Source organism: Oncorhynchus nerka, linkage group LG15 (genome assembly GCF_034236695.1).
Source record: "Oncorhynchus nerka isolate Pitt River linkage group LG15, Oner_Uvic_2.0, whole genome shotgun sequence".
Taxonomy (NCBI): Eukaryota; Metazoa; Chordata; class Actinopteri; order Salmoniformes; family Salmonidae; genus Oncorhynchus; species Oncorhynchus nerka.
The window spans coordinates 26,338,349-26,362,022 of NC_088410.1; the positions used below are offsets into that span (position 1 = coordinate 26,338,349).

Here is a 23,674-nt window from a genome sequence, read left to right on the forward strand (position 1 = left end):
TTTAACAGTCTGATGGCCTTGAGATAGAAGCTGTTTTTCAGTCTCTCGGTCCCAGCTTTGATGCACCTGTACTGACCTCGCCTTCTGGATGATAGCGGGGTGAACAGGCAGTGGCTCGGGTGGTTGATGTCCTTGATGATCTTTATGGCCTTCCTGTAACATCGGGTGGTGTAGGTGTCCTGGAGGGCAGGTAGTTTGCCCCCGGTGATGCGTTGTGCAGACCTCACTACCCTCTGGAGAGCCTTACGGTTGAGGGCGGAGCAATTGCCGTACCAGGCGGTGATACAGCCCGCCAGGATGCTCTCGATTGTGCATCTGTAGAAGTTTGTGAGTGCTTTTGGTGACAAGCCAAATTTCTTCAGCCTCCTGAGGTTGAAGAGGCGCTGCTGCGCCTTCTTCACGATGCTGTCTGTGTGAGTGGACCAATTCAGTTTGTCTGTGATGTGTATGCCGAGGAATTTAAAACTTGCTACCCTCTCCACTACTGTTCCATCAATGTGGATAGGGGGGTGTTCCCTCTGCTGTTTCCTGAAGTCCACAATCATCTCCTTAGTTTTGTTGACGTTGAGTGTGAGGTTATTTTCCTGACACCACACTCCGAGGGCCCTCACCTCCTCCCTGTAGGCCGTCTCGTCTTTGTTGGTAATCAAGCCTACCACTGTTGTGTCGTCCGCAAACTTGATGATTGAGTTGGAGGCGTGCGTGGCCACGCAGTCGTGGGTGAACAGGGAGTACAGGAGAGGGCTCAGAACGCACCCTTGTGGGGCCCCAGTGTTGAGGATCAGCGGGGAGGAGATGTTGTTGCCTACCCTCACCACCTGGGGGCGGCCCGTCAGGAAGTCCAGTACCCAGTTGCACAGGGCGGGGTCGAGACCCAGGGTCTCGAGCTTGATGACGAGCTTGGAGTGTACTATGGTGTTGAATGCCGAGCTGTAGTCGATGAACAGCATTCTCACATAGGTATTCCTCTTGTCCAGATGGGTTAGGGCAGTGTGCAGTGTGGTTGAGATTGCATCGTCTGTGGACCTATTTGGGCGGTAAGCAAATTGGAGTGGGTCTAGGGTGTCAGGTAGGGTGGAGGTGATATGGTCCTTGACTAGTCTCTCAAAGCACTTCATGATGACGGAAGTGAGTGCTACGGGGTGGTAGTCGTTTAGCTCAGTTACCTTAGCTTTCTTGGGAACAGGAACAATGGTGGCCCTCTTGAAGCATGTGGGAACAGCAGACTGGTATAGGGATTGATTGAATATGTCCGTAAACACACCGGCCAGCTGGTCTGCGCTTGCTCTGAGGGCGCGGCTGGGGATGCCGTCTGGGCTTGCAGCCTTGCGAGGGTTAACACGTTTAAATGTCATACTCACCTCGGCTGCAGTGAAGGAGAGACCGCATGTTTTCGTTGCAGGCCGTGTCAGTGGCACTGTATTGTCCTCAAAGCGGGCAAAAAAGTTATTTAGTCTGCCTGGGAGCAAGACATCCTGGTCCGTGACTGGGCTGGATTTCTTCCTGTAGTCCGTGATTGACTGTAGACCCTGCCACATGCCTCTTGTGTCTGAGCCGTTGAATTGAGATTCTACTTTGTCTCTGTACTGACGCTTAGCTTGTTTGATAGCCTTGCAGAGGGAATAGCTGCACTGTTTGTATTCGGTCATGTTACCAGACACCTTGCCCTGATTAAAAGCAGTGCTTTCGCGCTTTCAGTTTCACACGATTACCAAACACTCACCGATTACCACAAACACTCAAACACTCACCGATTACCACACACACTCACACACTCACTGATCACCACAAACACTCACACACTCATCATTTACCACAAACACTCTCACCGATTACCACAAACACTCACACACACCGATTACCACAAAGACTCACACTCACCGATTACCCCAAACATTCAAACACTCACCGATCACCACAAACACTCACCGATTAGCAGACACTCACTGATTACACACACACACACAAACACTCATCGATTAGCAGACACTCACTGATTACCACACACACACAAACACTCACCGATTAGCAGACACTCACTGATTACCACACACACACAAACACTCACCGATTAGCAGACACTCACTGATTACACACACAAACACTCACCGATTACAAACACTCACCGATCACCACAAACACTCACCGATTACCACAAACACTCACACTTCACCGATTACCACAAACACTCACACACTCACCGATCACCACAAACACTCACACACTCACCGATTACCACAAACACTCACACACTCACGATTACCACAAACAACACTCACGATCACCACAAACACTCACACACTCACCGATTACCACAAACACTCACACACTCACCGATTACCACAAACAATCACCGATGACCAAACACAATCAATGATTCACCATTCACTCACTGATTACCACACACACACACAAACACTCACACACTCACACTCACTCACACTGATCACCAGCAGACACTCACTGATTACCACAAACACTCACACACTCACAGATTACCACAAACACTCACACACTCACCGATGACCACAAACACTCACACACTCACCGATTACCACAAACAATCACCGATGACCAAACAATCAATGATTACCACAAACACTCACACACTCATTCCGATTACCACACACTCACCGATTACCACAAACACTCACACGATTGACCACAAACACTCAAACACTCACCGATTACCACAACCACTCACACACTCACACACTCACTGATCACCACAAACACTCACACACTCATCATTTACCACAAACACTCTCACACTCACCGATTACCACAAACACTCACACACTCACCGATTACCACAAAGACTCACACTCACCGATCACCACAAACATTCAAACACTCACCGATCACCACAAACACTCACCGATTAGCAGACACTCACTGATTACCACACACACACACAAACACTCATCGATTAGCAGACACTCACTGATTACCACACACACACAAACACTCATCGATTAGCAGACACTCACTGACTACCACACACACACAAACACTCACCGATTAGCAGACACTCACTGATTACCACACACACTCAAACACTCACCGATTAGCAGACACTCACTGATTACCACACACACACAAACACTCACCGATTAGCAGACACACTCACATTCACTTTAACATTCAGACCCAGGACCTTTTCATACTAGTTTTAGTCATTTTCATATTAATCCTAGAATCCTAACAGACAGTATTTGTTCCCAAACTTTGTGGTCTATTTCTGAGGTCCTGACATTAAAATCCTTAAAATCCCATTCAACCACAATTCCTCCGGTTCCAGCTGGGTATGTGTGAAAGTCTATGGAGAGAGAGTGCAGTGTGGGGGCGTGTAAACAAAACGGTGTGAAAGAGTTAAGTCTGCAGCAGGTGGGAGGGAGGGAGTGACTAATATGTGTGAACCATTTATGTCTTTAACAGACATATTTCATTTTTAGTTAACCAGGCCTAGGATCTAGTGGGTATAGTGTGTGTGTGAGTTTCATTTATAACCAAGGCTAGGAGGGTAGGGGGCTAGGATGCAAGTGGGCTCGGAGGCTAGGGGGCTAGGAGGCTATGGGGATAGGAGGCTAGGGGGCTAGGAGGCTATGTGGCTAGGGGGGAGGATAGGAGGCTAGGGGGCTAGGAGGCTATGTGGCTAGGGGGCTAGGAGGATAGGAGGCTAGGGGGCTAGGAGGCTAGGGGGCTAGGAGGATAGGAGGCAAGGGGGATAGGAGGCTAGGGGGATAGGAGGCTAGGGGGCTAGGAGGCTATATGGCTTGGAGGCAAGGGGGCTAGGGCGGGTGTATTGTAGCTGTCAGACTAATTGGAGCCATGGAAGAGAGGTGGAGAACCATGCCTGATCCCACTGCTGACACGGTTACTGTGATGTCTGACACCAACGGTTACTGGGATGTCGGACACCAACGGTTACTGTGACGTCTGACACCAACGGTTACTGTGACGTCTGACACCAACGGTTACTGTGACGTCTGACACCAACGGTTACTGTGACGTCTGACACCAACGGTTACTGTGATGTCTGACACCAGCGGTTACTGTGATGTCTGACAACAACGGTTACTGTGACGTCTGACACCAGCGGTTACTGTGCTTCTGACACCAGCGGTTACTGTGATGTCTGACACCAGCGGTTACTGTGACGTCTGACAACAACGGTTACTGTGATGTCTAACAACAACGGTTACTGTGACGTCTGACAACAACGGTTACTGTGATGTCTGACACCAGCGGTTACTGGGATGTCTGACAACAACGGTTACTGTGATGTCTGACAACAGCGGTTACTGGGATGTCTGACACCAGCGGTTACTGTGATGTCTGACAACAACGGTTACTGTGATGTCTGACAACAGCGGTTACTGGGATGTCTGACACCAGCGGTTACTGTGATGTCTGACACCAATGGTTACTGTGACGTCTGACACCAACGGTTACTGTGATGTCTGACACCAGCGGTTACTGTGATGTCTGACAACAACGGTTACTGTGATGTCTGACAACAGCGGTTACTGGGATGTCTGACACCAGCGGTTACTGGGATGTCTGACAACAACGGTTACTGTGATGTCTGACAACAGCGGTTACTGGGATGTCTGACACCAGCGGTTACTGTGAGATCTGACAACAATGGTTACTGTGATGTCTGACACCAACGGTTACTGTGACGTCTGACACCAACGGTTACTGTGCGTCTGACACCAACGGTTACTGTGACGTCTGACACCAACGGTTACTGTGACGTCTGACACCAACGGTTACTGTGACGGGGTATGGTAGTAGTTGCCAGGCGCGCCGGTTTGAGTGTGTCAAGAACTGAAATGTTGCTGGGTTTTTCACTCTCAACAGTTTCATGTGTGTATCAATGGTCCACCACCAACAGGACATCCAGCCAACTTGACTCAACTGAGGGAAGCATTGGAGTCAACATGGACCAGCATCCCTGTGGACAGGTTCCGACACCTTATAGAGTCCATGCCCCAGTGAATTGAGGCTGAGGGTAAAGGTGGTGGTGGGGGTGCAACTCAATATTAGGAAGGTGTTCTTAATGTTTGGTACACTCAGTGTATACCCCACTATATACGAGCACAGAGGGACAAACTGACAGAGGATTTCATCCAGTGGCTTCCCCTACAATAACAGAGACGAGACCCATGTTATGTATCTACTCTGGCTGTGTGTGTGTGTCTCACTACACTGTCCTCTCTCCTCCTGGCAGACCACAGCAGTGGACTGGCAACCAATCAAGTGCTCCTGTTGACCCCTCTGCCTCTCTACACTAACAGGCCTGCCACCAGATGTGCCTTCAAAACACAGTCTCTTGCTCGCACAAACACACAAGCACGTATGTACCCACACGCTCATACACACGCTCATACGCACGCGCACACACACACACGCATTGGCTTAAAGCAGTAAAAGGGAAACCAGAAGGAATTCCCTTATCCAGACTAAACAGAGGCTGCGTCCCAAATGACACCCTATTCCCTATATAGTGTTTTGTCAAAAGTAGCGCACTGCTATTTGGGACGCACACTGTAGTGTAGAAGACCATCAAAGGCTCTAACTAACTCATATTAGAAGCAGCAGAGGCCCCTTGCAAATCTCTAGTGGTCTTAAACATTTCAGAATCATTTGGAACTCATTTGAAATCATGGTTATTTCTAACCCCCAGCGCCCCGAGACACACACACACACTTCACTCTCCCTCCAGCCCCTGTGGAGCAGATGTCGCCAGCAGCCTTGCTACTCCCAAGGCCACACACACAGACACACACACACACAGAAGCACCATCTGGGACTAGAGCTTGTGTGTGTGTGTGTGTGTGTGTGTAGCAAGGCTGCTGGCAACATTTACTGTACATACTCTGTCTGTCTGTCTGTCTGTCTGTCTGTCTGTCTGTCTGTCTGTCTGTCTGTCTGTCTGTCTGTCTGTCTGTCTGTCTGTCTGTCTTTGCATGTGTGTGCTCAATTGGCTATGGAGGGAGTAGAATAGGGGGTTTACTATGGTGGTGTGTGCTGGCGTTTGTTTGTGTGTGCTTGCTTGTTTTCCTACCCTCCACCCGGATAGGAACTCCCAGCTGTGGTTTGCCTGTAGCAGGTGGAACCCTCCAGAAAGCAACACACACCGTAGAGTGTTGCTTTGGTGTTGATATTTCACTTCCTTATGTTATCAAGTACATTTTTCCAAGACAAATTTGATTCTTTATGTATTGAATCGCTCAGTGGGGTCTTTCTCTATCATATCGTTAACATCATATCCTAAAAGTCAGATGTCGTACCCTAATACATCCCATAATAAGCAGCGAACTCTGCTGACAGAGCAGTGCAGCGTTATCGCCGAAAACGTTTCACATTTTGTGGTGGTCGTCCACAGGTCGCAAATAGCAAGCTGAATTAAATGTTAAAGGTTGTGAAAATAAAAAAGCTTTCGTTACGCTCAGTACCCCGGTGGTCATTTCACAAAGATACACTTGTTTTTGTGAGAAATCTCCGAAAAAGAAGAGGAACTTTGCATTAATATGAACATTGTATACTAAAATATGAAAACATGTCATGTCTCAAAATGGATATCCATTGATACCCATCTTACCTCGATATTGTTTTATGTCCTCGGGATTTGAGAAGAAAGATGAGGCGTTCATTGGTAAGACTGTCCGGTATATTCTTCCTTTTCGCACAGCATCCAGCCTAGCTGACGAGATGTTGCTTTCCTGATTTATGAGCACTTTTTTCCCCTGGCCTCCATTGATTTAGTCACTCTAATTTTGACCCTCCTACAAGGAGGGATTATGAGAGACACGAGGTTTGGACCATTGGTTATCTTAGCAGAGTATCTACACTATTAACATATTATTTTACCCAGTGTTCGAAAGTTGGGTTTCTGATTGGACACCTTACCATCTCCTTACCATCTCCTTACCATCTCCTTACCATCTCCCATTCTAAATCTCATTTCATCTGCCAGACAGTAGAACTGATCACCTTCTATCTCTCCATCTCTCTTTCTCCTTCCCTCAGAAAAGGACACACGACCATCTCACATCTCTAAAGTCGACAGCTCTCTCTCAACACATTACATACTATATACACAAATGCCTCACATTTGTAATTAATTTGGGTTTGTCCATTAGTTTTGGTTAAATGAATTGGCGAGAGGGTCACCCAGGGCTGCATCCAGCCTATTCCCTATGTAGTTCACTAACCTTTATTTAACTAGGCAAGTCAGTTTTAAGAACAAATTCTTATTTACAATGAGGCCTACTCCGGCCAAACCTGGACGACGCTGGGCCAATTGTACACCACCCTATGGGACTCCCAATCAGGGCCGGTTGTGATACAGCCTGGAATCGAACTAGTGCCTTAGACCGCTGTGCCACTCAGATTTGTTACACATACACTACAGTACATGACCAAAAGTATGTGGACACCTGCTCTTCTAACATCTCATTCCAAAATTATGTGCATTAATATGGAGTTGGTGCCTCCTTTGCTATTATAACACACTCCACTCTTCTGGGAAAGCTTTCCACTAGATGTTGGAACATTGCTGCGGGAACTTGCTTCCATTCAACCACAAGAGCATTAGTGAGTTGGGCACTGATGTTAGGCGATTAGGCATGGTTCGTAGTTGGCGTTCAAATGCATCCCAAAAGTGTTTGATGGGGTTGAGGTCAGGGCTCTGTGCAGGCCAGTTAAGTTCTTCCACCGATCTCGACAAACCATTTCTGTATGGACCTTGCTTTGGGCACTGTCATGCTGAAACAGGAAAGGGCCTTCGCTAAACTGTTGGCACAAAGTTGGAAGCACAGAACTGTCTAGAATGTCATTGTATGTTGTAGCGTTAAAAAACAGCCCCAGACCATTATTCCTCCTCCACCAAACTTTACAGTTGGCACTATGCATTCGGGCAGGTATCTTTCTCCTGGCTTCCGCCAAACCCAGATTCGTCCATTGGACTACCAGATAGTGAAGCGTGATTCATCACTCCAGAGAACGCGTTTCCAATTCTCCTGAGTCCACTTCAGCCGACGCTTGGCAATGCGCATGGTGATCTTAGGCTTGTGTGCGGCTACTCGGCCATGGAAACCCATTTCATTAAGCTTCAGATGAACAGTCCTTGTGCTGACGTTGCTTCCAGAGGCAATTTAGAACTCGGTAGTGAGTGTTGCAACCGAGGACAGACCATTTTTATGCACTACTCGCATCAGCGCTTTGTTGTCATTCAACAATAGACAACACGTTTTAATGCACATTTTTCACATGAGAAATACTGCACCAAACAGCTTAGTTAGATGTAAAATTGCACGACTAAGATCTCCTCTGCAAAAACAAAAAAATGTATGACAGATTTCTTGAGTTATCTTAGATTAATTCTGACTATTTTGAGGAAGTGGATACTGGCTACGGCGCCTCAAGATGGACAATCAGTACTATTGCCACTTTTTTATTTTTCAAGCGAAGGTCTTTTAAGGTTGTATGCAAGCACACTCGTTTGGTTCCCCAAGCCAAGTTCAGCTAGGTGCCAGCAGTACTGAAGCATGCGGAAGCCTTAAGGCAGACAGCATGTGTATGTGTGTGTGTGTTAATTAAATTCACAGCTCAGCTAACTGGAGCAGGTCTGAGCAAACCATAGGGCCTAGCACAGAACCTCTCTCCCTCTCTCTCCCTAGGGTTTCTACTGCTGCACATGTTTTCAATTAGAGAAAGGGGATGGAGGGAGAAAGGGAGAGAGAGAAAGGGAGAGAGAGATAGGGAGAGAGAGAAAGACAGAGAAAGACAGAGAGAGAGACAGAGAGAAAGACAGAGAGAGAGAGAGACAGAGAGAGAAAGAGAGAGACTGAGAGAAAGACAGAGAGAGAGACAGAGAGAGAAAGACAGAGAGAGAGAGAGACAGAGAGAGAGACAGAGAGAGACAGAGAGAGAGAGAGACAGAGAGAGAGAGAGAGAGAGAGACTGAGAGAAAGACAGAAAGAGCAGTAACAAATAACAGAGAAGAGAGATATACAAGACAAGAGAGAGAGAGACAGAGAGAGAGACAGTATGGAGATAGAGACAGTATGTAGAGTTATACACAGAGAGAGTTATAGACAGTAGAGAGAGACAGAGAGAGACAGAGAGAGAGAGAGAGAGAGAGAGAGAGAGAGAGAGAGAGAAAGAAAGAGCAGCTGTGGTAACAAATAACAGTAAAGAAGGTGTGAGTTGGTGTATGTACAGATATACACTGAGTGTACACATATTGAAAGAGGAATGACTGAGTTATACACAGTCTAGGTAGATATGAGTTATACACAGTGTGGGTAGATATGAGTTATACACAGTATGGAGATATGAGTTATATACAGTAGGGAGATATGAGTTATTTACAGTAGGGAGATATGAGTTATATACAGTAGGGAGATATGAGTTATATACAGTAGGGGGATATGAGTTATATACAGTAGGGGATATGAGTTATATACAGTAGGGGATATGAGTTATATACAGTAGGGAGATATGAGTTATATACAGTAGGGAGATATGAGTTATATACAGTAGGGAGATATGAGTTATATACAGTAGGGAGATATGAGTGTAATGTGTTCTAACCATGGTAAGGAAACTGCACTCCATCGTGTTCATGTTTTATCTTCCTCTCCTGCACACTGGCCAAATGGTGCTGCACTGTAGGTGGAGAAGGAGAGGGTTAACAATGAGAGATATATAGAGAGACGAAGGGTAGAGAGCAAGAGGAGAGAGGGGGTGAGGAAGAGAGAGGGCGAGAGAGAGAGGGGGAGAAAGAGAGAGCGAGAGGCAGAGAGAGGCAGAGAGAGAGAGCGAGCCAGAGAGAGAGCGAAAGAGCGAGAGAGAGAGAAACAGAGCGAGGGGGCAGCTTAAGATTTTTAAGACAGTAGTTGATGTAGTGATCGATCATGGATAACATGGTGGTAAAGTTAGTTCATGGTTACTGTACTGCATTGTTGCTTACTTATCAGGTGACGGTCAACATGGTGTGAGCTTGGGGATGGGGAATGAAGGTCTCCACCTGGTTACAGGTGGGAAGAAGAGGTTATGGAGTCAGTTCTGGTCTCAAATCAGTCTTAGGGAGACAGAGTGTGTGAAAGGTCTCCACTAGTATTGATGAATAGGTGGAATGTCACTTCTGGTCTCGAATCAATTTAAATGGAGGCAGGAGCAAAGAGGTGTTCTGGGAAGTTATGAAGTCAGTTTCAAATCAGTTTAGAAGAGACAGGCTCTTATCCAAGATCCACACTAGCGCACCAATTAGAATGAAGCGCTGGGCAAGCTTTCTAAGTGGTATGCTAGTGAGGAGGATCTTGCCAGTGTGGATTTTGGAACCGTGAGTGACAAGTGAGAAGGAAAGAGGTGTTTTGGGGAGGGGTGTTTAGAGTTAGGTGTTTTGAAGAACAGTGTGTTGTGGTGAGTTTGGGGAGAAGAGTTCGGTAAGAATGGTCCAGGGGTCGGGGTACAGGTATAAGGGTAAAGGTAGAGTTTGGGGGCTAGGGGGAGTGTCCTACCTGCATCCATGTCATTGGGCCAGCCGCTGGACTGGGAGGAGCCTGCGGCTGGGGAGCGTCCTGGGTAGAAGACGTCGTCCGTGGGGCTCTCCAGCTCACTGTCGTCTAACGACTTCCTCTTGTTAGAGCTGCGGAGAGGAAGAGGGGAGAGAGGAGTCAAGAATGGCTCCCTATTCCCTATGTAGTACACTAGGGCCCTGGCCTAAAGTAGTGCATTATTGGGCCGGAGTCTAGTCGAATGGTCAACACTTGCTTCCCCCTGCGGCAGGAATCCAGTTCGATCCCTGAATGAGCCCTACACATTTCTGCTTCCACTTCTGTCTCCCACTTCTGTCTCCCTGCGCCTGTCTTCCACTACTGTCTCCCTGCTCCTGTCTCCCACTTCTGTCTCCCTGCTCCTGTCTCCCACTTCTGTCTCCCTGCTCCTGTCTTCCACTACTGTCTCCCTGCTCCTGTCTCCCACTTCTGTCTCCCTGCTCCTGTCTCCCAGCTGCTGTCTCCCACTTCTGTCTCCCTGTTCCTGTCTTCCACTACTGACTCCTTGCTCCTGTCTCCCAATTCTGTCTCCCTGCTACTGTCTCCCACTTCTGTCTCCCGTCTTCCACTACTGTCTCCCTGCTCCTGTCTCCCACTACTGTCTCCCTGCACCTGTCTCCCACTTCTGTCTCCATGCTCCTGTCTCCCTGCTCCTGTCTTCCACTACTGTCTCCCTGCTCCTGTCTTCCACTACTGTCTCCCTGCTCCTGTCTTCCACTACTGTCTCCCTGCTCCTGTCTTCCACTACTGTCTCCTGCTCCTGTCTCCTGTCTCCCTGCTCCTGTCTTCCACTACTGTCTCCCTGCTCCTGTCTTCCACTACTGTCTCCCTGCTCCTGTCTTCCACTACTGTCTCCCTGCTCCTGTCTTCCACTACTGTCTCCCTGCTCCTGTCTCCCACTTCTGTCTCCCTGCGCCTGTCTTCCACTACTGTCTCCCTGCTCCTGTTTCCCACTTCTGTCTCCCTGCTCCTGTTTCCCACTACTGTCTCCCACTTCTGTCTCCCACTACTGTCTCCCACTACTGTCTCCCACTTCTATCTCCCACTTCTGTCTCCCTGCGCCTGTCTTCCACTACTGTCTCCCTGCTCCTGTCTCCCACTTCTGTCTCCCTGCTCCTGTCTCCACTTCTGTCTCCCTGCTCCTGTCTTCCACTACTGTCTCCCTGCTCCTGTCTCCCACTTCTGTCTCCCTGCTCCTGTCTCCCACTTCTGTCTCCCTGCTCCTGTCTCCCAGCTGCTGTCTCCCACTTCTGTCTCCCTGTTCCTGTCTTCCACTACTGACTCCTTGCTCCTGTCTCCCTGCTACTGTCTCCCACTTCTGTCTCCCGTCTTCCACTACTGTCTCCCTGCTCCTGTCTCCCACTACTGTCTCCCTGCACCTGTCTCCCACTTCTGTCTCCATGCTCCTGTCTCCCTGCTACTGTTTCCCACATCTGCCTCACACTTCTGTCTCCCTGCTCTTGTCTCCCACTACCGGCTCCCACTACTGTCTCCCTGCTCCTGTCTCCCTGCTCCTGTCTCCCTGCAGCCTTTATTTAACCAGGGAAGTCACATTGAGAGTTCAGGCAGAGGAAGAGGACAGCAGGATGAGAACAGTAGAAATGAACAGGAAGGAGAGGGTTGAAAACAGACACAGAGGTAAACCTAAAAGACTGATGTGGGTGAGAGTACGTTTAAGGATATGAGATGTGAGCACAGGACCTTTTCTGAGTTTGTTTTAAGTATAGTCGGCAGGACAGTGTGTGTGTGTGTGTCAGAATAACTACCTCCGTGGAAGGTTTGCGTACAGCTCGACCTCAGACCTACAGTGCCAGAGAAGACAGAAAGAGAGAGAGAGGTGGGGAGAAGGATAGGGGGGGGAAAGGAGAGAGCATCACACATTTATAAGACCAGAAAGACAGAGAGACACAACGAGAGAGAAGAAAGAGATGGAACTCTCAGAGATGGAATGGACCAGAACACTCATAACGGTTATCAACTGAGGCAGTCTACAATGTCCCACATACATACTATCGAGTACAGCCTGTAGATATCAGACCTGGGTTCAAACTGTATTTGTTTTCCTTCATCAAATACTATTTGAACCCAGGTCTGGTGGAGGAGCAGCTCTTTTCAATTAGGAACCTTTGAGTGGGTGGAACCTGTGTGACCGCTAAGCTGTTTGTTTCACCTAGGAACCATAGAGTGGAGGGAACTTAATTTAAGTGAGACCTACATGTACCTGGTGGAAGGGGGGGATGCGAGGGAGCGTCGCCCCAGAGCCACCTGGTTGATGTTGTAGTAGCCAGGACTCTCCAGGTCAGCCAGGGAGAAGTTAGGACCAGACGCTGTGGCTACAGGAGCTGGGAGAACACAGGAACAGGAGGAGGAGGAGGAGGAGACATTTAGAAGACAGTAAATCAGCATTTGGACTGTGGAATTTGAAGAACAAATGGCCAGCCAAGAGAACATTGGAAGAGTATGGAGAGAAAAACCGAGGGATAAGAGAGACAGAGCGAGAAGAAAGAGAAGGTGAGTGAGTGTGTGTGAGAGAGAGATAGATAGAGCTATTGATATAGATAGATAGATAGAGCTATAGATAGACAGATTGATAGAGAGATAGAAAAATAGAGATAGATAAATAGAGCTATACATAGAGATAGATAGCTATAGATGGAGAAAGATAGAGCTATATATATGAATAGATAGACAGAGCTATAGATAGAGATAGATAGAGCTATACATAGAGATAGATATATATAGATAGAGCTATATATAGAGCTAGATAGATAGATAGAGATATATAGATAGAGAACGAATGAAAAAGCTATACAGAGATAGAGCATTAGATAGAGATAGATAGATATAGATAGAGAGCGCTATAGATAGAGAGATATAGAGCTATAGCTAGAGAGAGATAGAGAGATATAGAACTATAGATAGAGAGATATAGAGCTATAGATGGAGAGAGATAGAGAGAGCTATAGATAGAGATAGATAGAGCTATAGAGAGATATAGAGCTATAGATAGAGATAGATAGAGAAAGATAGAGCTATAGAGAGATATAGAGATATAGATAGATAGACAGAGCTATAGAGATAGACAGAGTTACAAATAGAGATATAAATAGAGATAGATCGATAGAGTTAAGATAGAGAAAGATAGAGCTATAGATTGAGATAGATACATAGATAGAGCTATAGATAGAGAGAGATATATAGAGCTAGATAGATAGATAGAGATATATAGATAGAGAGAGAGAATGAAAGAAAAAGCTATACATAGAGATAGATAGAGCATTAGATAGAGATAGATAGAGATAGAGAGCGCTATAGATAGAGAGATATAGAGCTATAGCTAGAGAGAGCTATAGAGAGAGAGATATAGAACTATAGATAGAGAGATATAGAGCTATAGATGGAGAGAGATAGAGAGAGCTATAGATAGAGATAGATAGAGATATAGAGAGCTATAGAGAGAGAGATATAGAACTATAGATAGAGAGATATAGAGCTATAGATGGAGAGAGATAGAGAGAGCTATAGATAGAGATAGATAGAGATATAGAGAGCTATAGATAGAGAAAGATAGAGATATAGAGAAACTCCCATATCTACTGGGTGAAATTCCACAGTGTGCTATCACAGCAGCAAGATTTGTGACCTGTTGCCACGAGAAAAGGGCAACCAGTGAAGAACACACACCATTGTAAATACAACCCATATTTATGCTAATTTATTTTCCCTTGTATACCTTAACCATTTGTACATTGTTAAAACACTGTATATATATAATATGACATTTGTAATGTCTTTATTGTTTTCAAACTTCTGTATGTGTAATGTTTACTGTTAATTTTTATTGTTTATTTCACTTTATATATTCACTTTATATATTATCTACCTCACTTGCTTTGGCAATGTTAACACATGTTTCCCATGCCAATAAAGCCCTTGAATTGAATTGATATAGAGCTATAAATAGATAGACAGAGCTATAGAGATATACAGAGTTACAAATAGAGAGATATAAATAGATAGAGAAAGATAGAGCTATAGATTGAGATAGATACATAGATAGAGCTATAGATAGAGAGAGATATATAGACCTATAGATAGAGAGAGAGAGAATGATAGATAGAGCTATAGATAGAGAGATATATAGAGCTATACATAGAGATAGATAGAGCATTAGATAGATAGAGATAGATAGAGCTATAGTTAGAGAGAGATAGACAGAGCTATAGTTAGAGAGAGATAGATAGAGCATTAGATCGAGATATATAGAGATAGATAGAGCTATAGATAGAGCTATAGATAGAGATAGAGCTATAGATAGAGCTAAAGATAGATAGAGCTATAGTAAGAGATAGAGAGCTATAGATAGAGATAGATAGATAAAGCTATAGATAGAGAGAGATAGAGCTATAGATAGAGATAGATAGAGCGATAGATAGAGCTATTGTATTGTCTTTATTGTTTTGAAACTTCTGTATGTGTAATGTTTACTGTTAATTTTGATTGTTTATTTCACTTTTGTATATTATCGACCTCACTTGCTTTGGTAATGTTAACACGTTTCCCATGCCAATAAAGCCCCTTGAATTGAATAGTAAGAGATAGATAGAGATATAGATAGAGATAGATAGAGCTATAGTAAGATATAGATAGATAGAGCTATAGATAGAGATATATAGAGCTATAGTAATAGATAGATAGAGCTATAGATAGAGATATAGATAGAGAGAGCTATAGATAGAGCTATAGATAAGAGGCGGCAGGGTAGAGTGTTGGACTAGTAACCGAAAGGTTGCAAGTTCAAATCCCCGAGCTGACAAGGTACAAATCTGTCGTTCTGCCCCTGAACATGCAGTTAACCCGCTGTTCCTAGGCCGTCATTGAAAATAAGAATTTGTTCTTAACTGACTTGCCTAGTTAAATAAAGGTCAAATTTAAAATGATTAAAAAAATAGATTGAGCTATAGAGCTATAGATAGAGAGAGAGAGAGCTATAGATAGAGCTATTGATAGAGCTATAGATAGAGATAGATAGACCTATAGATAGAGATAGATAGAGCTATAGATAGAGAGAGAGAGCTATAGATAGAGCTATAGATAGAGAGAGATAGAGCTATAGATAGATAGATAGATAGAGCTAGAGCTATAGATTGAGATAGATTGAGCTATAGATAGAGATAGATAGCGCTATAGATAGAGAGAGAGACCTATAGATAGAGCTATAGATAGAGATAGATTGAGCTATAGATAGAGATAGATAGAGCTATAGATAGAGAGAGAGAGCTATAGATAGAGCTATAGATAGAGATAGATTGAGCTATAGATAGAGATAGATTGAGCTATAGATAGAGATAGATAGAGCTATAGATAGAGAGAGAGAGAGCTATAGATAGAGAGAGAGAGGGAGCTATAGATAGAGCTAGAGCTATAGATTGAGATAGATTGAGCTATAGATAGAGATAGATAGCGCTATAGATAGAGAGAGACCTATAGATAGAGCTATAGATAGAGATAGATTGAGCTATAGATAGAGATAGATAGAGCTATAGATAGAGAGAGAGAGAGCTATAGATAGAGCTATAGATAGAGATAGATTGAGCTATAGATAGAAAGGATAAGAGAGGGGTAGATACTCACTCTGTGACACCCTGACGAGCTCAGCCACGTTCCACACTCCTGAGGTGACGAAGCAGTCCTGGAAACTCAGGTGCCCTGCAGAGGAGAGAGAGGAAGTGTTAGGATGAGTGGGTGTGTGTGTGTGTGTGTGTGTGTGTGTGTGTGTGTGTGTGTGTGTGTGTGTGTGTGTGTGTGTGTGTGTGTGTGTGTGTGTGTGTGTGTGTGTGTGTGTGTGTGTGTGTGTGTGTGCGTGCGTGCGTGAGTGTTCTCTTACCATTGGGCGGTGGCTTGATGTCTGTGTCTCCTTGTTGGCTGGAGCTGTCTGATTGTCCAGATTCTAGAAGAGAAGAGAAGAGAGGGATTTAGCTTGGCTGTGGTGGATACAAAGTATCCTGCTGTATGTGAGGAAAGAGGAAGGGAGAAGGTGTTGGAACCCCTCTGAACTTCAGTCATAGACTCTATACTGACAGATGGGACATTTGAGAAGAGTAGGGAGATTGCTTCACTAAGGGTCAAGGAGGGTGTCTGTATACAGTGTTTATTTGTATATATCAATGTCACAGAATGTTCCCAATGTTCCTAACCCCCCACAACTCCTGTCTCAAGGTGTTCAGATTTACTGTTTGTGTGTGTGTGTGTGTGTTTAAGGTGTTCTGTTTATGCAGCCTAAAACCCTGCCAGCAAGGAGGTATTAAGTGAGATTAAGAAGAGGGATATGATTGCGCTGGTAGATGGTGCGCGCACACACACACACACACACACACACACACACACACACACACACACACACACACACACAGGGCTGACCAGGGAGGGGATTTAAGGCTAAGTGTGGTAAAGGTGACGGAAACTCAGTGGCCTTTAGATATTGACAGAGGCAGCAGTGGCACACACACACACACACACACACACACACACACACACACACACACACACACAACACACAAGCACACAGCTGTCACACTCTTATTACTGCTCTTGGCATTGGTAGGCCGCAGAAGCCAGGGACTAGAGTAGAGATTACAGCCACAAGGGAGAGGGTGTTACAGGGGAAGTCTTCCAGTAAAGACTCCCTAACCTCCAGCATGTCATTACAGGATAACTGATCCATTAGAACAAAGTGGAGAACCAAGGCTGACACAGAGAAAGTACTATTGGTGATTGCTGTGTGTTTCTTTGTTTATGCACTGTGTGTTATCTGGCATGTGTGTGTGTTTTGTGGTCTATGTCCATGCACAGAATGTAGTCTATGTAGAATTAAGCAATAAGGCCCGAGGGGGTGTTCTTCTGCACACTGCAGAGTGCCTGGATACAGTCCTTAGCCATGGTATATTGGCCATATACCAACAAAAAAACAAGGGCCCTTATTGCTATTACAAACTGGCTACCAACATAATTAGAACAGTAAAAATAAATGTTTTGTCATACCCATGGTACAGTATATGGTCTGATATACCACGGCTGTCAGCCAATCAGCATTCAGGGCACGAACCAAGCATGAGTGTATGTTTCTGAATGACGGAGTGCGTGTGAATGCGTGTACAGTAGCAGTGGCGTGGGCATGACATCTGCAGGGCCACAGCCAGGCCTAACTAACGGAGGTGTTTATCTGTCGCATGTAGGTGATAACAGAGCAGGGGAGGACTGATGCCAACACGCATAGACACATACACAAAGATGCACAAACACACACCAAGCACGCATACACACCACCCGCACGCACACAATCACACACACACAGCACAGCCTCGCCACACTAAGCCATAAGATTAGCTAGTAGAAACAAAAAACAGACCTGTCTCACTGCTTGCTAATGCTGAGAGAGGAGAGGGAGAGAGAGGTGCAGAGAAAGTGAGGAACAGAGGGAGAGAGAGAGCAAGAGAGGGCGAAAGAAAGAGCGAAGTAGAGAGACAGAGCGATAGGGGGAGAGAAAGAGAACAGGAAGGAAAGAAAATGAGAGGAGAAGAGGTTTGGGACAGAGAGAGAGAGAAGGCGAGAGAGGGAGAGAAACAGAAAGAGAGGAATAGAAAGCTCCTTTTTCCTCCCTTCTGCAGACTCTCTCCCTCTCTCATCTTTTCTCGCTCGCTGCTCCTGGCAGCCATCTTATGGCTTGGCAGCCATTTTAGCATTGGCGGTAGCGAAGCATTCCAGCTAGCTGACGCCCCTCACACACACGCACGCACACACACACACACACACACACACACACACACACACACACACACACACACACACACACACACACACACTCAAAGTAAACATATACGTTGGCCAACGAAAACTGTTAAGAAAACAGCGTCCACTGAACTTTCTTCCTGTTGTGTTTCGCCTCTTGAATCTATAATAAGAAGCACTGACTCTCCAACACAGTACGTACAGAGCATTGTGTGTGTGTGTGTGTCAGAGCTACAATCCAATTGAAAGCAGTTGGTGTTAAAGAGGTTTAACTGAATAAACACAGTAAACAGAACCCTCAACCCAATCAGGGTTTCTGGAATGATACAAATTGATTCAACAGATTCTCCTCAGTCAATCCCCATGTACTTTGATGTGAGTGATTTGTAGGCTAGTGGTTAGCACCACTTGGACCTGCTCCGTGGCCCAGATACAGGTGTGATTGAAGAAGCATGCGTGACAGAGAGAGCTTCTGTTCCTATCAGAGATGATAAGAGATATCAGGACAGTCAACACTACAGGCCCACTGACAACCCCCATTTAACAGCACCCCCAGTGCTCTAGAACAACACTCTCAAACCCCACTCTGGTGAAGTGGTCACACTGACCGTCACAGCACAGCTGATTGTACGTCTCTGGTAGCTTTAGCCCTGGCTAGCCTAGCCCTGCTATAACTGCTGGTTACCACTTATGTGAACCTCTATGTCACTACAGAGAAGGAACTGCCTGCTGGTTATCACCCCGATGCCAGCTGCAGGCACTGAGGCAGCCAGCCCCCCAGGCCTCCCCCATAGTGTGTGTGTGTCTCTGTCTCTCCCCCAGCCTCCCCCCAGCATCCTAGACACACATCCAGACCTCTTATCTGTACTCCACAGCCCCCCAAGCCCTCTCCAGAAACCCAAATCATGCCCCTGCAGCTCGCCTAACATTCTTTACTCCTACCCCCCGAAACCCCACAGCCTAGCGCACAACACCTCCAAGGTCCAAAATGATTGGCACCCTTGATAAAGACGAGCAAAAAAATATGTATAAAATAAATAATTATGAGCTATATTGTATGCAATTTTTTACTAATACATTTGCTCAGAGAAAGACATTTTGTTTAACAAGTAATACAAAAAAAAATCACAAAAAGATAGGTGTCAAAGTTATTGTCACTCCAGCTGTCAATACTCCGCCACCCTCCCCTTGTGAGAATAATGTCACAGTCTTTTTCTAAAATGTTTTATGAGATTGGATAACACATTGGGATCTTAGACCATTCCTCCATTCAGACGGAATCTTTCCAGATCCTTGATATCCTTTGTCTGCGCATATGAACTGCGCTCTTTAATTCAATGGGGTGCTATTGCAAAATGTTGATTTTGTGGTCAATTAACCATTTCTTTGTGGATTTTGATGTGCACTTGGGGTTATTGTCTTGCTGGGAGATCCACTTGCGGCCAAGTTTCAGCCTCCAGGCATAGGCAACCAGGTTTTGGGCTAAAATGTCTTGGTACTTGTTCTTGGTACAAAGTTCATGATGCCGTTGACCTTAACAAGGACACCAGGACCAGTGGACGCAAAATAGCCCCATAACAAAGATCCACCACCATATTTTACAGTAGCTATGAGGGTCTTTTCTGCATATGCATCATTATTTTGACGCTAAACCCACCACTGGTGTGCGTGGCCAAAGAGTACTATTTTCATGTCATCTGACCATGACATCAGTTTCATCCCAAGCGCCTCTACCTTTTAGTAAACTCCATGCGTTCGTATTTGTTGTTTGTTCTCAAAAAAATGTTGGGACATAAACAAAAGGTCAATATAGGAGGAAGGTGAAATCCTATTACACCGGCTCCGATGCTCATCGTCTGTGGCAGGGCTTGCAGACGATAATGGATTACAAAGGGAAACCCAGCCGTGAGTTGCCCAGCGATGCAGCACTCCCAAACTAGCTAAATGCCTTTTATGCTCGCTTTGAGGAATATAACACTGTGCCGTGCGTGTAAGCCCCTGTTTTTCCAGATGACTGTGTGATTTCGCTTTCTGTGGCCAATGTGAGCGAAACGTTTAAACAGGTTAACAATCACAGGGCCAGATGGAATACCAGGGCGCGTTCTCAAAGCACAGAGCAGCTGGCAAGTGTCTTCACTTTTATCTCTCCTTGTCCAAGTCTGTTCTCCAAGGTAACCTGCCTACATGACTATCACCCTGTAGCACATCTGTAATTATGAAGTGCTTTGAAAGGCTGGTCATGACACACATCAACACCATCATCCCAGACACCCTAGACCCATTCCAGTTCGCATACTGCCCCAACAGATCCACAGATCCAGTTGAACTTCACACTGCCCTCTCCCACATGGACAAGGGGGGAAATAACTATGGGAGAATGCTGTCCACAGACTGAACCCCTCCCTCTGCAACTGGATCCTGGACTTCCTGATGGGCCAGCCCCAGGTGGTGAGAGTATGCCATGCTGACCCTCAACACAGGGGCCCCTCCCTGTTCACCCAAGACTGCGTGGTGAACTGCGTGGTGACGATGGAGGTAGGCCTGATCACAGACAGCGATGAAACAGCCTACAGGGAGGAGGTCAGAGACTTAGCAGTGTGGTGCCAGGACAATAACCTCTCCCTTAACTTCAGTAAGACCAAGGAGCTGATTGTGGACTATAGGAGAAAGAGGGGAGAGCACCATCCACATTGACAGGGCTGTTGTGGAGCGGGCCGAGAGCTGCAAGTTCCTTGGCATCCACATCACTAAGGACTTAAAATGGTCCACATACACCCGCAGAGTTGTGAAGAGGGCACGGCAGAGCCTCTTCCCACTCAGGAGGCTCAAAAGATTTTGCATGGGACCTTGGTTCCTCAAAAAGTTCTACAGCTGCACCATTGAGAGAATCTTGAATGACTGCATCACCGCTTGGTATGGCAAATGCACTGCCCTCGACCGCAAAGCACTACAGAGGGTGGTGAGGACAGCCCAGTACATCCCTGGGGCAGAGCTCCCTGTCATCCAGGGCCTCTATATCAGGCGGTGTCAGGACCAACAGGTTCCGAGACAGCTTCTTCCCCCAAGTCATAAGACTGTTCACGCTGGACCAACAGGTTCCCAGACAGCTTCTTCCCCCAAGTCATAAGACTGTTCACGCTGGACCAACAGGTTCCCGGACAGTTCACGCTGGACCAACAGGTTCCCGGACAGCTTCTTCCCCCAAGTCATAAGACTGTTCACGCTGGACCAACAGGTTCCCAGACAGCTTCTTCCCCAAGTCATAAGACTGTTCACGCTCCAGGTTCCCAGACAGCTTCTTCCCCCAAGTCATAAGACTGTTCACGCTGGACCAACAGGTTCCCAGACAGCTTCTTCCCCCAAGTCATAAGACTGTTCACGCTGGACCAACAGGTTCCCAGACAGCTTCTTCCCCAAGTCATAAGACTGTTCACGCTGGACCAACAGGTTCCCAGACAGCTTCTTCCCCAAGTCATAAGACTGTTCACGCTGGACCAACAGGTTCCCAGACAGCTTCTTCCCCAAGTCATAAGACTGTTCCCCAAGGTTCATAAGACTGTTCACGCTAAGACTGTTCACGCTGGACCAACAGGTTCCCAGACAGCTTCTTCCCCCAAGTCATAAGACTGTTCACGCTGGACCAACAGGTTCCCAGACAGCTTCTTCCCCCAAGTCATAAGACTGTTCACGCTGGACCAACAGGTTCCCAGACAGCTTCTTCCTCCAAGTCATAAGACTGTTCACGCTGGACCAACAGGTTCCCAGACAGCTTCTTCCCCCAAGTCATAAGACTGTTCACGCTGGACCAACAGGTTCCCAGACAGCTTCTTCCCCCAAGTCATAAGACTGTTGTTCAACAGGCTGGAGCTTCTTCCCCAAGTCAACAGGTTCCCAGACAGCTTCTTCCCCCAAGTCATAAGACTGTGCGTGTGACAAATACAATATCATTTTTATTTTGACATGGAGGTGGCATCTAATTGTAGATTTGGTGACCAGAAGTTGGGGCCAATTTCTGGAGTTCTCCAACTGTGGCCTTTGGACTTTTCTTTTCCTCCAGAACCATCTTCCTCACTGCGCTTGGAGACAAGATACACATGCATCCTCTACCACTGTTCTAGTGGTTTTGAACTTCTTCATTGTTGCCCTAATAGTGGTAAGTGGTATTTTTCTGGGGGGATTTCAGCAATGCTTTGGTACCCATTGCCTGTTTTATTAATGTCAACAACCATTTGTCTCTTTTCGTTTGTGAGTTCTTTGCCTTTTCCCATGGTGGTGGATGACAAAGGGCTTTTACATGAGTGTTACCTCATATTTATACCCCAGTGAAACAGGAAGCCATGGAAAGTCATTACAGTTCCTTAAACTGAGATTAATTGGAAGAGGTAGAGTGTTAATGCAGATTTAATTTAGTTTGTTTTATTTATTTAAAAACAGTATTTTCTGCTCATCTTTATCAAGGGTGCCAATCATTTTGGACCTGACTACATACACAGCCGCCCACAGCTATAGGAATAAATTCCTCCAGTTTCTCCAAATCCCCAATAGTCCATTTACACAATCACAATCCTGTACGGCTCCTCCCCAAATTCCCCTAATGGAGTTTCATGAAACCTGATGTAAAGCAGGCGTCCCTAGACCCAAACAATCACTGTCCCATATTCCCACCAGTCCCCACAAACCCTGACAGTCCCATGGCTTTAGACACCGACAGTCTTGTATATCTCCTCCCTCCCAATTCCCCCATCGAAGCCCCATGACACCGCCCCTTATCCCAATATTATTCCCACCACAGCCCCTGTGAAATCCCACAGCCCCACCACAACCATTATACAGTAAGCCTTCATGGCCTTAACATACCCCCCACTATGTCTGCTCTTTTCTCTCTCTCCTTCCCAACCCTCTCTTTTCACTCACTCTCTCTCTCCTCCCTTAACCCTGACTTCGCCAACCTTCCTCTCCTCCCTCTGTGGTTCCTCTCTCCCCCTGCTCTCCTCCCTCTGTGGATCCTCTCTCCCCCTCCTCTCCTCCCTCTGTGGTTCCTCTCTCCCCCTCCTCTCCTCCCTCTGTGGTTCCTCTCTCCCTCTCCTCTCCTCCCTCTGTGGTTCCTCTCTCCCTCTCCTCTCCTCCCTCTGTGATTCCTCTCTCCCTCTCCTCTCCTCCCTCTGTGGTTCTTCTCAATTCAATTCAATTCAAGGGCTTTATTGGCATGGGAAACATGTGTTAACATTGCCAAAGCAAGTGAGGTAGATAATATATAAAGTGAATATATAAAGTGAAATAAACAATAAAAATTAACAGTAAACATCACACATACA

At 46.1% G+C, this 23,674-nt stretch overlaps 1 protein-coding gene across 15 annotated transcripts in view; it reads right to left on the reverse strand.

Annotated features, from left to right (window-relative positions):
* Positions 1 to 23,674, reverse strand: part of LOC115127718 (nuclear factor 1 X-type-like) — a 152,109-nt gene that overhangs the window by 18,783 nt on the left and 109,652 nt on the right. For 7 of the 15 annotated variants that reach the window (XM_065001392.1, XM_065001395.1, XM_065001382.1 and 4 more), the window contains 7 exons: positions 16,459 to 16,521; positions 16,206 to 16,280; positions 12,787 to 12,913; positions 12,338 to 12,373; positions 10,536 to 10,663; positions 9,986 to 10,042; positions 9,607 to 9,681 (listed from right to left, as the gene is read on the reverse strand). In XM_065001392.1, coding sequence (XP_064857464.1) covers positions 9,607 to 9,681; positions 9,986 to 10,042; positions 10,536 to 10,663; positions 12,338 to 12,373; positions 12,787 to 12,913; positions 16,206 to 16,280; positions 16,459 to 16,521 — 561 coding nt within the window. The remainder of the gene's footprint in view (positions 1 to 9,606; positions 9,682 to 9,985; positions 10,043 to 10,535; positions 10,664 to 12,337; positions 12,374 to 12,786; positions 12,914 to 16,205; positions 16,281 to 16,458; positions 16,522 to 23,674) is intronic. The other 8 variants (XM_065001389.1, XM_065001384.1, XM_065001396.1 and 5 more) reach the window with 6 other exon arrangements.